This window comes from Diospyros lotus, chromosome 14 (genome assembly GCF_014633365.1).
Source record: "Diospyros lotus cultivar Yz01 chromosome 14, ASM1463336v1, whole genome shotgun sequence".
In the NCBI taxonomy this organism is placed as follows: domain Eukaryota; kingdom Viridiplantae; phylum Streptophyta; class Magnoliopsida; order Ericales; family Ebenaceae; genus Diospyros; species Diospyros lotus.
Genome location: NC_068351.1, coordinates 2,839,016 through 2,853,854, shown reverse-complemented (window position 1 = coordinate 2,853,854; position 14,839 = coordinate 2,839,016). Strand labels below are relative to the sequence as shown.

At 36.3% G+C, this 14,839-nt stretch overlaps 3 protein-coding genes across 5 annotated transcripts; 1 reads left to right on the top strand and 2 right to left on the bottom strand.

Moving 5' to 3' along the window:
* Window positions 1-2,492: 2,492 nt before the first annotated feature.
* Window positions 2,493-5,450, bottom strand: LOC127789545 (pentatricopeptide repeat-containing protein At2g37310). Its single transcript, XM_052318451.1, is given in 2 exon segments — window positions 2,493-3,539; window positions 3,541-5,450. Coding segments are annotated over 2 exon segments (1,980 nt in total). The 5' UTR covers window positions 5,448-5,450; the 3' UTR covers window positions 2,493-3,466.
* Window positions 5,451-6,389: 939 nt separating this feature from the next.
* Window positions 6,390-10,263, bottom strand: LOC127789568 (uncharacterized). 2 transcript variants are annotated; one of them, XM_052318490.1, is made up of 6 exons: window positions 10,008-10,263; window positions 8,441-8,576; window positions 8,017-8,101; window positions 7,886-7,933; window positions 6,895-7,025; window positions 6,390-6,817 (listed from the first exon to the last, which is right to left on the bottom strand). In XM_052318490.1, exons 1-6 carry the CDS (start codon window positions 10,174-10,176, stop codon window positions 6,685-6,687), a joined length of 702 nt encoding a protein of 233 aa, XP_052174450.1. In that variant the 5' UTR covers window positions 10,177-10,263; the 3' UTR covers window positions 6,390-6,684. The 2 variants fall into 2 exon arrangements, with proteins under 2 accessions (XP_052174450.1, XP_052174451.1); XM_052318491.1 differs by having other exon boundaries at window positions 6,925-7,025; window positions 10,008-10,261.
* Window positions 10,264-11,619: 1,356 nt separating this feature from the next.
* On the top strand, window positions 11,620-14,387 carry LOC127789673 (protein ALUMINUM SENSITIVE 3). Of its 2 annotated transcripts, XM_052318618.1 has the most exons (4): window positions 11,622-12,092; window positions 12,539-12,784; window positions 13,412-13,727; window positions 14,100-14,387. In XM_052318618.1, exons 1-3 carry the CDS (start codon window positions 11,859-11,861, stop codon window positions 13,724-13,726), a joined length of 795 nt encoding a protein of 264 aa, XP_052174578.1. In that variant the 5' UTR covers window positions 11,622-11,858; the 3' UTR covers window position 13,727; window positions 14,100-14,387. The 2 variants fall into 2 exon arrangements, with proteins under 2 accessions (XP_052174579.1, XP_052174578.1); XM_052318619.1 differs by having other exon boundaries at window positions 11,620-12,092; window positions 13,412-14,387.
* The last annotated feature ends 452 nt before the right edge of the window (window positions 14,388-14,839 follow it).

Below are 14,839 nucleotides of genomic sequence, written 5' to 3'. Positions count from 1 at the left end.
ACGTTTGTTATTTTTTATTTATTATATTATAAATATAAATTAAAACTCTTAAATGTGAGTAAGAATAAGTTTTTCAATAATAATAAAATTTTAAAAATATGAATTTTGATTTCTTCCATAGTCTTAAAAATGTGATACCTTAAATATTAATTAGTATTGAAAAACCAAAGCATTTGACAATCTTAAATAATTTTTAATGAATTTGTTAAGATATCACATTTTCAAGACTATAATATAATTATTAAAGTAAAATTAATAATTAATTAATTACTCCATTTGATTTAATGCAAGTTTTTTAGGGAAAAAAATTCACTATTAATTGACACTTGACAAAATACTTTGTGTGACTATCTTGTTTTAATATTATATATATATAATAAAGATATAAATATTTGTATTTAAATAAATGAATAATTTTTTATGACTTAATTAATAGTTCAAGTTGTCTATTAATATTTCTTAGAAAATCTATGTAAATTTAATACAAATTTTAGAGGTCAAAAACAGCTTGACAGATTTTTGGAGGGGAAAAAAATTGCAAATTATTTTACTTTAATATAATATATTATATATTATTATATTATATAAAGATAAGATTTTATTTAATGGATAATTTTATGTGACTTAATTAATAATTTAAGTGTCTATTCATATTCCTCATAAATAGTATTTATTTTTGATTGATTGATAGATTAATTAAATATTTAATATTTACATAATAATGTATTGAAAAACTCATTATTAGTATTGAAAAATTAATGTATTTAAAATTTATTATTAATTTTACGTACTTATTATTTCAAAATAATTGAAAATTTTAAATTATTAATGTAAATTTTAGAAAAAAAAATTTCTCAAACTATTTTACTTTTATATATAAAGATTTTAAAACTTGATTTATAAACTAATCGAGTTTTGAGTTTAAACTCAATAAATCTCAGTTTAAGAGTTGACTCGAATAAAGGCTCGCGAACATTCTCAAATAGAAGTTCGTGATCAAATTTGTTTATAAATTTATTTATAATTTTATAAATATATTATTTTATAATTAAATAATATATATTAAATATATATTTTATAAACCTATCAATATTAAGATTTAGAATTTAGTGGGGGCGGGGGAGACACCCAAGAAACAAACCTGATATCCCTGTGTTTTCCTCTCTCCCTCTACGCCTCTCACATCTCGCGCCTTCTCGCAGCCTGTTCCTCTTCTCCTCCAGCAGAGCCGTCACTCATCGGGGGCCTTCGCCTTTGCTTGTTCCTCCTCACTTGCTTCTCCTCTTCTTCTCCTTTTGGCACTGGCAGGGACGATGACGGGATGAGTCAGATTTAGTGGGGGACGGTTGTTGCGACTGTCCATCTTCTCCGATGACGGCATGCGACTCCGTGCTTGGCGACTGTCCACCTTCTCCGGTGAAGACGACCGCCTGAGGCTGTGACCATTCGCCTTCTCCGACCGAAATGACGCCAGCAACAACCAACCATTCGCCGCTTGCGACGGCCTGCAACCTTTCTCTGAGCCTTGCCGAGCTTCCTGACGAGCCGAGCTCGAGCCCATACCCTTACTCACCGAGCTGAGCCTGAGCTCAACAAAGCTCGGCTCGGCTCGGCTCGATTCCATTGCAACCTTACAGCATACTATATCTCTGCAGTCTATACACAAAAAAAAAAAGAAAAGAAAAGAAAAGAAAGAAAAAAGATTCCGAATGGTTTCTGTTTTTTGACAGGTTGAGAGGTTCAAATCTTTGGTTGCGACCCATTATTATAATTTTTAGTTTTTTCTTTTTTGGATGCACGGGAGACATACCATTGCCAATTCAAGCCTAATGTACAAGAAATTGTCTATTGTTAGCTATCCAAATTAGTTTGAAATTCATCAAGCAAAAAGAAAAAGAGTTTGAAATTCCACCCTGCAAGAGGAAAGTGGAAAGCCTTTTTAACTATTACCTTCAATTTTGCACATAAGCTATAAATTTCAATTTTAGGCAAAGAGGGTATTCAAACTTTGGCATGTGATTTGTCTGCAATGCCTTCCCACGCCCTCAAGCTCCAGTTCAGTCCATAATGGACAAAAACTACTCTCCAACAATCTAAAGGTATACTGATATTGGATTGAAAGTCAGAAATAAATTATCTTGTGATTGATCCTGACCAAACCCTTAAGTGATAGAAATCTTGTCAGCTAAATTATCACTAAAATTGGAAATCTGGTCATTACAAATTTTCCTAGAAACAATTTGTAATTGCATTTGAAGCTTAAATCTTCATCTCTCAAAAATGCCAGATGCATCCATCTCCCTTTTATCCCAACTTCTTGAAAATTTTAGTTTCGTCACATTGATTATTTTAGCTCATCCGTACATCTACATACATACATATGTAGGCAGAATCTCCCAACATTTTTTAATGTAAATCTATCCCCCCAAACAATCTCATTCAGAAGTTTTAGTCTCGGGTAACAACTGACAAGGATGACAAAACTGGAAATCTAAAGAAATTTTAACAAGATTGCTTCCAACATTTAAACTCGGCCTAGTTTCATACTAGAAGCTCTACTTCAGACTAGTTACAAAGCCCTGAACTAACCTTCGGTAAATAGTAAATACTTCTCAGAGAAAGAAAAGAATATGAGGATTCTCAGAACTTTTTCTATATTAAAGGGAAAGTAAAATGAAGCTTTGAACAGCTTGCTTCATTGCATCTTCCCTTGCAAACAAACTGTAATGGCTCAAACAAAAAATTATTAGCTTGACAATGCCTTCGAACCTTTCATGACTTGAAGCGGAATGAGAATCCAAAGATGCAGAACACATACAGCCAACTCTGTGTGAGTAATCTACAGGAAGTAGAACTCACTTGGCATTGAATGATCAATAGTGGTATATCCAAACTATCCACCACCATTGCATAGAATTTCTGCACTCCAGATGACCATAGATGTGGATGTCTAGCTCCTGGATATGATGGAGCTGGGTAGCTCCAGGGCTGTTTGTGAGCATGACTCAAAGCATGATTCTCCACGTGCCAGAATCCATCAAATTAATGTACAATCTCATATCCAAACAACCATAGTATTGTATGCAAATTAGCAATTTGGCAAAGTTGTACAATCCCAACCAAGTGTCTCACTGTCCCAGATTGACTAAGGACGATCAACACTCTGAATGTTGAAGTTCACTCAGCTAGCCCTTGCGCTGGACCTTTAATAACAATGAGACCGGGAACCCTTAAAGACAATGTCTTTCTCTAGCACTAATGCTTGTTTTAAGTGCTCTGATGTAATTGTAGTAGTCCAATTATGCTTCCCATCTGCTGCTCTATCCATATGTGCAAGATCCACAAAATTCTTATGAACATCACAACTCAACATCAGTAATAGAGGCTTGTATTTGCTCTGTGTATCTTAAGATTCCTGAAAACATTTCATATTTGCAAGAACTCTATTTAACTTTAGACTTGCTGCTCAGTCCCAAAAACTTTCCTCATCAAACTCATCCAACAAAACATAACCTTCTTCCCTCATCACCACAAGCACTGTCTAAAACGTCATAAATTTCTTTAGTTTTTCATTTGATACATCTTTGGCAGTAATACTTTGGAACACCACTTGTTTCAATCCAGCTACTGCCAGGGATCTTCTTCAACCTGAGATTCTTCATCTTTTCCCTTACCTTCTCAGCTTCTTCCCATCTTCCAGCTCGTGAAAATATATTTGCCATAATAATATAATTCCCTGTATTTTCTGGCTCCATCTCAAACAAGCGATCACAAACAAACTTCCCAAGTTCAACATCACCAGAAACTGAAGCACCATTGAGCAATGCACCCCAAACCTTGGCACTTGGCTCAATTGGCATTTCCAAAATGAATTCCAGTGCTTCAGAGAGCTTACCAGCCCGACTTAGAACTCCTACCATACAAGCATAGTGTTCAACAGAGGGCTGAATGCAGTATTTTGCAAGCATGGCATCAAAATTCTTCCAAGCTTCACTTACAACTCCAGAATGGGCATAAGCAGTCAATATTGCCGTGAATGTCACGTGATCTGGCCTAATCCCATCATTCAGCATCTTTTCAAATAGATAAGTTGCTGCCTTACCATCTCCATGTGATGCATAAGCTGAGATTATTGCTGTCCAAACAATTACGCTCCTGTCTTCTGACTGATCAAACACTCTTTGTGCCTTGTCCAGAAACCCCAATTTTGCATAGGTATCAATAATGGCAGTTTTCACGTAGACATTTCTATCACAATCCTTTCTAATTGCATATGCATGTATCTCTTTCCCACCTCTTAGATATGTAGATTGTGAAATAGAAGGCAGAATGCTTGAAAGTGTCACTGAGTTTGGTCTAAGATTGAACGACTGCATCTCACGAAATAATTCAATAACTCCTTGGTGCTGGTTGTTCTGGACCAAACCTGATATCACAGAATTCCATACGCTCAATCCCGGGCTTGTCATTTCTTGGAAAAGATCCAAAGCTTGGTCTGCAAATCCATGAACCATGTACCCAGTAATAAGTGCACCATAAGTAATTTCGTCCTTCTCACTCATGTCCTCAAAAAGTTCTCTTGCATAATCCAAGCTACCACATTTGGCATATAATGCAATAATTGAATTACAAAGCGAAAGGTCCATTTCAATGTCATTTGCAATGACAAACTGATGAACATCCATTCCAAACACAAGATCATTTGATTGTGCACATGCCTGCAACACACTGACTGCTGTGATCCCATTTGGTCTTAAACCCTCCAAACCAACCATTTCCCTGTACAAATTCTTGCAATCTTCATAATAACCTGCTTGAGAATACCCAGCAATCATTGAATTCCACGTTACAAGATCTCTCTCAGGCCCGCTATCAAACAAAGTCCTCGCCGAAGCGATATCGTCACACCTCGAGTAATATGTGATCAAAGGATTCAAAACAAAGATGTCCGAATCAAAACCATTTTGGATAACAAAACAATGAATCATTTTAGCCAAATGTAACTCCGGAAACAACGACGCCAACGCCTTCAAAACCGAGGTTACCGTAAAATTATCCGGTTTTGCAGACGCCGACATACAAGACAACCATCTCGAGAACAACCCGAGCGTTTCGACAAACATGTTGTTGGAGGAATACCCAATAAGCATGGCGTTCCAACAGAAAGTATTTCGGTGAGGAATTCCGGCGAACACGTGGTGGGCTTCCCAGAGGTGGCTTGATTTGGAGTAGAAAGCGATGAGCTTTGACGCGAGGAAGTTGTCGAGAACGACGGCGGAGAGGACGAGGCTGGCGTGAAGCTGCCTGCCTTGGCGGAGGAGGCCGCGGTCGGTGCATTGTTGGATGAGGCGGCCATAGGCGGCGTAGTTGAGTCCGCCGGATTGGAGGTGCAAGAAGCCGTTGGTGATGGCTGATATTTGGGATTGTAGGGCTTTTGTAATCTTCATGCATCTGGAAATTGCTGGGCCAATCAATATTACCACTCCTCTACTTATATTATCCCACAGAGGTGCTGCCCTAGGCATGCCCAATAAAAAATTTAAATAAAAATTTATTACGTCATTTTTAATAACTATAATTTATGTATTAATTTCTTAAACCAATTGATATAGTCGTAATTTTTTTTAAAAAATAATTATTATTTAAAAATTATGAATTTAAAATTTTAATATAATTAATTTTTATTTTTAAAATTAAATAAAAACACTTTATAACTCGATAACGTTGGATTTAACTTCAACTTAATGATAATATTGCACTATTGAGTTGACCATGCATCTGTGATCTAAAGACAGTAATAATTTATTAGGAATCTAGGTTTAATCTAGGATATTAAGAGAAAATTAGAAGAAATAGAGAGGGAGCAGAGAGGGGTAGAGAATTCAGAAAGAATAGAGGAAGACAAAAAATTAGGAAGAAATCAATGAGGAAATTGTAGAGAGAGATGACTGAAAATCATTCAATAATTGATAACCTATTTATATTTATAGTTCTTTTACCTTTCAATTTTAGTTGTAATTGAAAAGTACAATACAAATCAACAACCTAAGATACAATATAATAATATATTAATTACAACTACTATTATATTTACTATTATATTCTTGAGATCATGACACAGTCAATGAAAATAAATTATATTTTAAACTACATTTAACAAATTCTTAACAATCTATGATACCATATTACCTTTAGTATCGCTCTTATATTAAGTTCATAGTATGTTGTATATATTTTAATAATGAAAATTACTATCTAATATATTATTTACATAAATAGTAAATAATTGGCTCAACATGCATGGTTGTGCTTTCTTATGTTATGAATATTTATTTATATAAAAATATTGGTAAGATAATAAAGAGATGGGCAAATTACCGCAAAGAATATAACCCAAAAGGGCTGCTGAGTCAGTTCCCTAACTCTCTTAGGCCAATTACCATCAATGAATGGTTAATTAAGGTCCATGGAAGCAGTTGTTTTCATTGCTTTCAGTACTCCAAGCAAAACAAGAAGCCTAATAACATATAAATGAACGTTGAAATCCTTAAAATGTATCGCGACAGAGAGGAACATTCGAAGCAAATGAGGCTTAAGCACACAGACTACAACTACCATAATTCCTGAACGCTCAACGGTCACAAACATGATCTACCAACAAAATTTTGGGCGAAAGAATATGGATTAGTGGAGAACTCGAACCAAGATTTGATTGTTGAGACAGAATCCTCTGTTCTTTGTAATGAATGCATGCATCGCTTGTGTCGGCGAGGGGAAGCGCACAATTGCCATTTTTGCGGGGTCTGGGAATGCCTGCCTGAAATGCAGAGAGTGAAATGAGAATGGATTCATCTTATGGGAAAACAAAGGCACAGCAGCCATCCAGCAATTTACTTTTTAAGACACAAACAATTCATCACTGACTTTAAAAAGATCTGAATTGTCGACGCGTCATATGCACACCCTGAAAGGAAGCGCTCTACATCGTCTTGACTAGCATCGCGCGGGATTCCTTGCAGCAGCACCTGTCAACAGGGCCTTGATATTATCAAGTTGTATGTTATAACAAATTATTTGTGCAAAATTAGCGAAGCTAACAGGCTAGCACTTCGTAAGCTCAATTGCCAGAATAAAGTTAAAAACACTCATATGCAGTGACAGTTCATATGAGGTTGACACTCATATGCAGTGACAGTCCAGTGAACCAGATATAAACACTCGTCCGTCTACTTAAATCACCAGAAGCAAATACTCTCTGTACATGAGGTTAATCTTATCTGAACTGAAGCATCCTCATATGCAGTGACAGTTCACTAGAGATAGGATCACAACCTCATCGGTTCTTCATTTCCTTGGGAAAGAGAAACAGAAAAAGAAAAGAAAAACAATATATCCAAATTAAATGGAATCAAGAGAAAATGTTTTGGCGCCCCCTGGAGGGGCAATTGCAGAAATTGGGAAGAAGACACCATGGCCCCAAAGGCCCTTCTAAATTATGCATATGAAAGGATGTCACCATGTGAGATGCGAAGGGGTTTTAGCTAAATACAGTAGTACAAGCAATGTGGTATAAACATCTGACAAAATTACAAAAAAAGAAGATATACTAGCAAGAATATGAATAAAGCTAATTCTGACTTTGAACAAACACCACATTGAGCACAGTCCATAGATCATTTCTCAAAAATATGGTTTACACAAGTTACGGGTTGTGTCATTCCACCAACTACCTTATTCCGTGGCCTGGTCCAAGAGATGGGAGATTCATTTCAATGCAAGTGATTTATTTTGTTCAAGTAATTCAAGTTGACAATCATTGAATTAAAAGTGAAGAACAAGAATAAACAAAGATAACAAGAGCACTCAATCCAGAACTTCTACTTACAGCTTTTCCATTATAGGGTGTGACAAGATCCCAACGGGACTGATCAGCCTGATATCAAAGAAACCACGGTTACCAACACATGGAACTCTTGTGGGCTACAAGATTAACATTAAGATTTACAATGACATTACCTTGTCCAGTCGATACAGGCGACCCTTCCGAGCAATTGCTCTAATTGCAAAATCATAGGCAAACCGAGAAGGGAATTGAATCAACCTGCTCAAAGCAACCAAATAAAATTATGAAGTCATCATGACTCACATCAGTCTGGCTATATGCAGACAAAAAGTAAAATTACAATTCAAATAAAAGCAATAAATGGAAATTCATGTATTACGATAATTTAGAAATGGTCAACCAAATGGTAAGAACAATTACATCCCAGTCGGAGTATAGTTTCTATTGTAATCGACTTTAAGGTCATCCAAACTCAAGTTACACCCTTCTAGCAAATTGAGGATATCCCTTTTTGTTGTATACTTCGAAATGCAATAAATGGAAATTCATGTATTACGATAATTTAGAAATGGTCAACCAAATGGTAAGAACAATTACATCCCAGTCGGAGTATAGCTTCTATTGTAATCGACTTTAAGGTCATCCAAACTCAAGTTACATCCTTCTAGCAAATTGAGGATATCCTTTTTTGTTGTATACTTCGAAATGCCAAACAATTTCCCAAAAACCAGACCTGACATTTCACAAAGAGAGAACAAACAATTGTTAGAAAGTAAATTATTTTATATCACATTTACCCAACATTTAAATCCTGATTCCTCTTCTTCAAGATAAATCATTGAGTTTGATATGATGCCTCAGATTCATTTGCAAAAATTTGTAACTATATTATGAACTTGTCCCTAAATACACGAATAGCAGGTGCATTCTTCCAGCAGTTTCTGAAGTCCAAGAAAAGAGAACTTGATAACCTAAATTTGATAGCTAGCAACAAAAATGAAATAAAAAAGACTGATAAATCAACGTCCCCCTGTTCCACTTAATTAAGAAAGAAATAACCCTCTGCAAGATGCAAAGCAAATGCAAAAGAAATAAAATTAAATTTCTAGTTTCATGTTTCATTTGCTTTGCAAACTACACATGTCAACTACAACAGCCCAAATTCTAGCACTAGGGTTAATAGACTAGGCAAAGGGCATTTTGTCTGTATTCACTGCCATCTCATGCGTCTTTTTCTTACCAAGATAGTTTGGAACTTTACCTCAATCATTTCCTTGTTAGAGGGTCATGTCAAAAAGGGCATCTGGTGTAAAATTTTGCCACATTGTTCTTTTGCTTGGATTTGCATTGTCAATGTGACTTTTAAAAATCAATTTGACATTACAAATGTCATGCTGCCAACCCTAACTTGGTCAGGATAATGTGCAGTTGATGATGATTGCAAGGCTCAATGCAAGTAAAGTAAAAGAGAAATGATATATTTTATTATTTATTTTTGCTGAAAGGTAATATATACAAAACAACCTCATTGAGAGGGTGAAACCTTTACAAAAGATACTTCTTATAAAGCAAGATCATTCAAAAACTGTGAAAAAAATAGAATAGATCCCCCACTAACACACGGGAAGAAAGGGCAAATGAGAATGGTTCACTTAAGACAGAGAACAAATTTCAGAAAAGATACACGTCTTTAGGAGTCCAACCCACAATAAAGCAGAGAAATAAATAAGAAAAGTAGAATTCAAGTCATGGATCAAATTTCTAAGGGAACATGACCAGGCATTTCCTTCCGCTCTCACATTTTCTCACAATCAATCAATGCTACATGGGAATACATTTAAATCACCGTTATGTAAAATCAGAAAACCAAAAATCACAAATAAAAGAGGGGGGAAAAGAAGAAAAAACCGTAAAAGATTGATAAAGAAACTCAGAAGCTCAAAATTTAGTTTCTACATTTCATTAACCTAAACCATAATCATTAAAAAAAACTCTAAAATTTAAGAAAACCATAAAAAACCCTAAAATATAGGAAAAAATCAACAGCCACATAAAAAACCCTAAACCCTAATTCTCAACATTCGATAAATTACACAAAATAGAAAAAAAAAAAAAGAAAAAAAAGACGCATTCGCGATAGAAAGAATTAAGTCTTTGTAAGGACCTGTGCTTGGAGTTGCAAGAAATGGATCAGCGGAAGCGTCTCCAGTCGACTGTTCAGCCTCTGTCGAGAAAAGTTTCGGCGAGCCACGAAGGACCCACGAGAGGCCTTGACTTTGATGACCAAATCGAATCGGACGGTGGGATTTGGTCGCAATCCTGATCAAATTCATCTTCCCAAAGTTGCAGGTCCGATCGAAAATGGAGAGAAGAGCAGCAAGGGTTTCTCCAAGTTTCTTTCTTCGGCTAGACAACACCCGACGTCCTAAGAGTCAGTCACACGATGCGGCGTCGTTTTGGCAATGCCTGACACCTGGAAATTATTTTTTTCAAATAATCTGTTACTCTTAACTTTCTAAATATCTTCCTTTACAAATTTCAGAATTATTTGAAAAACTATGTTACGAAAAATAGTAATAAATAAATATTTTAATATATCATCATAGCTCCAAATAAACACCCATTAATAGTAATAGCATTGTTTAAGATTATTTAAGTGATTATTCGATTTATAATCTATAGAGGTAATATTGTCATTTCCAACACCTTATAATTTCAAATATCTTAATATTAAAGTACAATATAATATATTGTGTCTCTAATCACAAAAGTCAAAATCTTAAGTACTCTTTAATGTATATGTTATGGTAAATATATAATAATAAATTTATTTAGAGTGAGAGGATGTTTTAGATATAATTTTCAAAAAATCTACTAAAAAAAAGTTAGTTAAGGGTGCAAGTGAATCTCTCGCATGAACTCTCGTATACTTAAATTAGTCTCATATTTGAAATGTAGAATGTAGAAAGAAGTAAAGTTATAATCTAAATAGAGTTGTAAGTCTACTTTTGGTAAATGAAGAGTTTTCTATTTATAGGGGAAAAAGACTAACAGGTGAAGAGAGAGCCACAATTCTTACAAAGACATTTCGGTCTATTTTTCAAATTTGTAGGCAAGGATAGTGGATATAGGATTGATTGTTATTTATGGTCTCGTGTGAGTTATGTCTAAAGATAAAGTCTCTTGGGGTTTGCAATTTTTAAGAAAGGTCTTTCATGCAATTGGGAGAAAGGCTTTTAGGTCTAAATGGCTCATGAGAGTCTCTTAAATAATAGTGACAACTAACGTGTGCATTCCTAAGAAGATTGCTCGAAGGCCTTAAGAGAAGCTCTCGGGTAAGGTCACTTGGTTGTCTTTTAGTCTCACTCATTCAGTCTTAGTCACTCGGCTATCATGTCATTCGATGACTTTTTATACCTGCGACTTATTTTTATTAATTTATTTTATTTTTTAGATTAGAACCCACTTTATTGAACATAATAGTACCCATCTCTCGTTACTAATTTGGATGACTAAAAGTGCTCGATTGGTTCAATTAATTAATTAGACCGGCACACAAATTATTATCCTAATATATTGTATAATGAAAATAACTACGTGACACTCTTATCATGTATCATTCATCTTTATCACACATGGATTTTTATTTTATAAATTTTAAATTCTAAATCCTAAAAAATGGTGCCAATACCTGTGAAATGATGACATGCGTTGACAAGCAAGCGGTCAAAATGCTAATGACTAAAACCCCATCGTACCGTCCCAAGTACCGCCGGTCCAGACTGATCTCCTTTCCCATAAGCAAACAATCGTTAATTGTCCCTAATTGTTTGTTGCATTCGGTAGTGGTGTGGTGCTGTCGTACGTACGCCCCATTTGCTCTGTCGCGAGCCCCCATTTCCAGTCTCTTTATTCATCCATTTTCAAGAATCCGTCATCTCACCAAGAAACCGCTTTCTTCCACTTCCCAGAAATCGCAGTCCCTCGCTGCTATTGGATTGGTTGGTGATCTTCGATGGGCTCGGGATGGCTTCTGGATTTCCTCAAGGGCATGGTGAAGCCGGCCTTGGCCTTGGCCGTGGTGCTCATGGCCATCATCTTGTCCTACTTGCAGAAGCTCGGCCTGGAGGGCGACATGCTCTACTCGATTTCCCGGGCGTTTCTCCAGCTCTCCGTCATCGGATTCGTGCTGCAGTTCATCTTCAGTAGGGAGAACGCCGGCTGGATTGTCCTCGCTTATCTTTTCATGGTATGTGGCCCTCTTCTCTCGTTTTTGGTGGCCGAGAAAAATGATGGTTTTGAACAGAAATTGGGAAGGATTAGTCATGAATCTTTTGTTTGTTTTTATGTTGTTATCCTGCAATTGGGCTGCTTCCTGTTTGGATTGGACTTGGTTGGCTGGAAAAATTTGAGGGGAAGGATTTGTTCCCACTTTATCTTCTTAGTATTGTTGGTTTTTGTTGGACTGGGTCATGCTTTAGAGTTCTAAGAATTCGAGAAATTTTTTTTTTTTTTGGGGGGGGGGGGGGGGGGCGCAACTGAACAGAGTTCATGTTCTAATCCTAATTGTATTATACTTAGCACACTAGTGTTATTTTCTCTAGCATTTAGTATTTTCCGGGGAAGAAGTAATAGATTGCTGGCATATTTGGTGTTTTTATGTTTCAATTGGCCTTTCTCTGTTTGCTCCTGCAGGTCTGTGTAGCTGCTTATACAGCAGGTCAACGAGCCAAGCACGTCCCTCGCGGCAAGTATGTGGCCGGAGCCTCCATTCTTGCCGGCACTGCAGTGACGATGTTGCTGCTGGTTCTGCTGAAAGTTTTCCCTTTCACTCCTCGGTACATCATCCCAGTGGCCGGAATGATGGTTGGCAATGCAATGACAGTCACCGGGGTCACCATGAAAAGGCTCCGGGATGATATCAAGGTTCAGATGAATCTGGTATGCCCCCTTACTACAACGACTTCATTTCATGGCTCTTGTTTGATCTGACGGGTTTTATGCTTCTACGCAACCTTCCTCCCTTATTCACGGGGCAGAGTTACTTCATTTCATAGTTAAGGAAAGAAAACTTTATTTCCTCAAATAGTTTTTCGACGAGCAGCAGACCAATAACGAGGAATTGGACAGTTTGGGGTTTATAATCCAATTGAGATGCTCAATCATCAGAGGAATCTCCCCTGATTGCTCTGAAATGTTATTTAGGTCAATCTGCACAGTGTTTGTCCTCTCAAGCTTCTTCATTCCCACTTCAATGTCCTCTATTGTTCCATATCTAACAATTTTATCACTTGGGGGGTTATTTAATTAGATGGCTACTTGAACTAAAGCTCTTTGGACAGATGCTTCTTTTACAAACACAACACTCCCTCAACATGACCCCGCTTTTAGGACATATAAACCCGAGAGGGACCCTAAACCCTAAACCCGTTGTTTGCTCCCACACCCTTAAACTGCTCTAGAATTTTTGAAACTGGAAGCACAAGAAGAGTTGCCATATTTGAAACGTTGACAGACTGCAACCATTTTGATCATCATCAATGGCTGAAGTGTGAGTTCCATTTTCAGGTGGAAACGGCATTGGCTCTGGGGGCTACTCCCCGGCAGGCGACATACCAGCAGGTCAAAAGGGCTCTGGTCATTGCCCTATCGCCGGTCTTGGACAATGCCAAAACGGTTGGTCTGATATCACTTCCCGGCGCAATGACTGGCCTCATAATGGGCGGAGCTTCTCCTCTGGAGGCCATTCAGCTGCAGATTGTTGTCATGAACATGCTGGTCGGCGCATCGACTGTTAGCAGCATTATGTCGACGTACCTCTGCTGGCCTTCCTTCTTCACCAAGGCCTACCAGTTGGAAACCAAGGTCTTCGCTTCAGACTGAGGTTGGTTTAGTTATATATACTCCCCACTGCTCATCCATCAACAATGCTGATACTACTTGCTAAGAATATCGGATCACCATTAAGATGAGAACTACAAATCCTCAATCTCTATCAGATTTTGAATTCGAAGAATTATCTAATACTTCATGATGAAGCACTGATGTACTTGACCATCAAGAATTAGGCAGCTAAAACTGCAAGATTATTACAGATTATGGAACCTTTTTTCTTCCTGGAATCCTTAGAGCTTCATCTGTTCTTCCACTTTGCTTTCCCTTGGGAGAGGACTTGCAAACATCCCATCATTTACAATGCATATATTGCTGAGACAATGAGAAGCTTTCGAATCCAAAATTTTCTCTTGTTTTCCAGGAAAGTAGACTTCAAGACACATCTTCAACACAAGACAAAATGGGTCAAGATTATCTCTTCAACCACGCTCTGGAAAAACCAATAAAAGGGGTTTCTTCTGTATGTTGGGTTTTTAGATCTGTGTTCGCTCGTGATATAACTTTACAGTTACATAGGAATTTGCGATTTCTTAATGTCGGCTAAGATGATTGTAATTGGGTCGTGAATCACGATCTTTGTACATGGTAACGTTTGGAATATTGACAGCAAATTATTATTATTATAGTTATATTTTAAACGCCGACACAATCCCTGGCAGCACGGTTGTATAAAATAAATAAAATGCCAATAGGCATGGCGCATTAGCACATGGCACAAAAGTATACTGGCATATTTCAATTTTTTGTTATTTTAATTATATGTTTAGATTTATGTTTTTGAATTAATTTAATATTTATACTTTAATAGTGGTAATTTAATTTTTTATTTTAATTATATATTTATATTTGTATTTCCGAATCAGTTTAATTTTTATATTTTGATATTGAAAAAAATAAAATAAAATGAGTCAATTTAATCTATTTTTTTCACATCAAAATATAAAAATTAAATTAATTTAAAAATATACCTGCAGCGGTATAATTAAAACGACAAAAAATTCATATTGCCACATGAAAAAAAATATCAAAGTACAACAGTTAAATTGACTTGAAAATACATATATAGAAGTATAATCGAAATAACAAAAAATTTTAGGGGTT

Excerpts from the sequence above, each read along its gene's own strand:
- LOC127789673 (XM_052318619.1), top strand. The coding sequence starts at position 11,859 with ATGGGCTCGGGATGGCTTCTGGATTTCCTCAAGGGCATGGTGAAGCCG. Across the intron at positions 12,093-12,538 it reads TCCTCGCTTATCTTTTCATG|GTCTGTGTAGCTGCTTATAC; the intron begins GTATGTGGCCCT and ends TTGCTCCTGCAG. Across the intron at positions 12,785-13,411 it reads TCAAGGTTCAGATGAATCTG|GTGGAAACGGCATTGGCTCT; the intron begins GTATGCCCCCTT and ends TTCCATTTTCAG.
- LOC127789568 (XM_052318490.1), bottom strand. The coding sequence starts at position 10,176 with ATGAATTTGATCAGGATTGCGACCAAATCCCACCGTCCGATTCGATTT. Across the intron at positions 8,102-8,440 it reads AGCTATACTCCGACTGGGAT|GTTGATTCAATTCCCTTCTC; the intron begins GTAATTGTTCTT and ends TGCTTTGAGCAG. Across the intron at positions 7,934-8,016 it reads GCCTGTATCGACTGGACAAG|GCTGATCAGTCCCGTTGGGA; the intron begins GTAATGTCATTG and ends CTTTGATATCAG.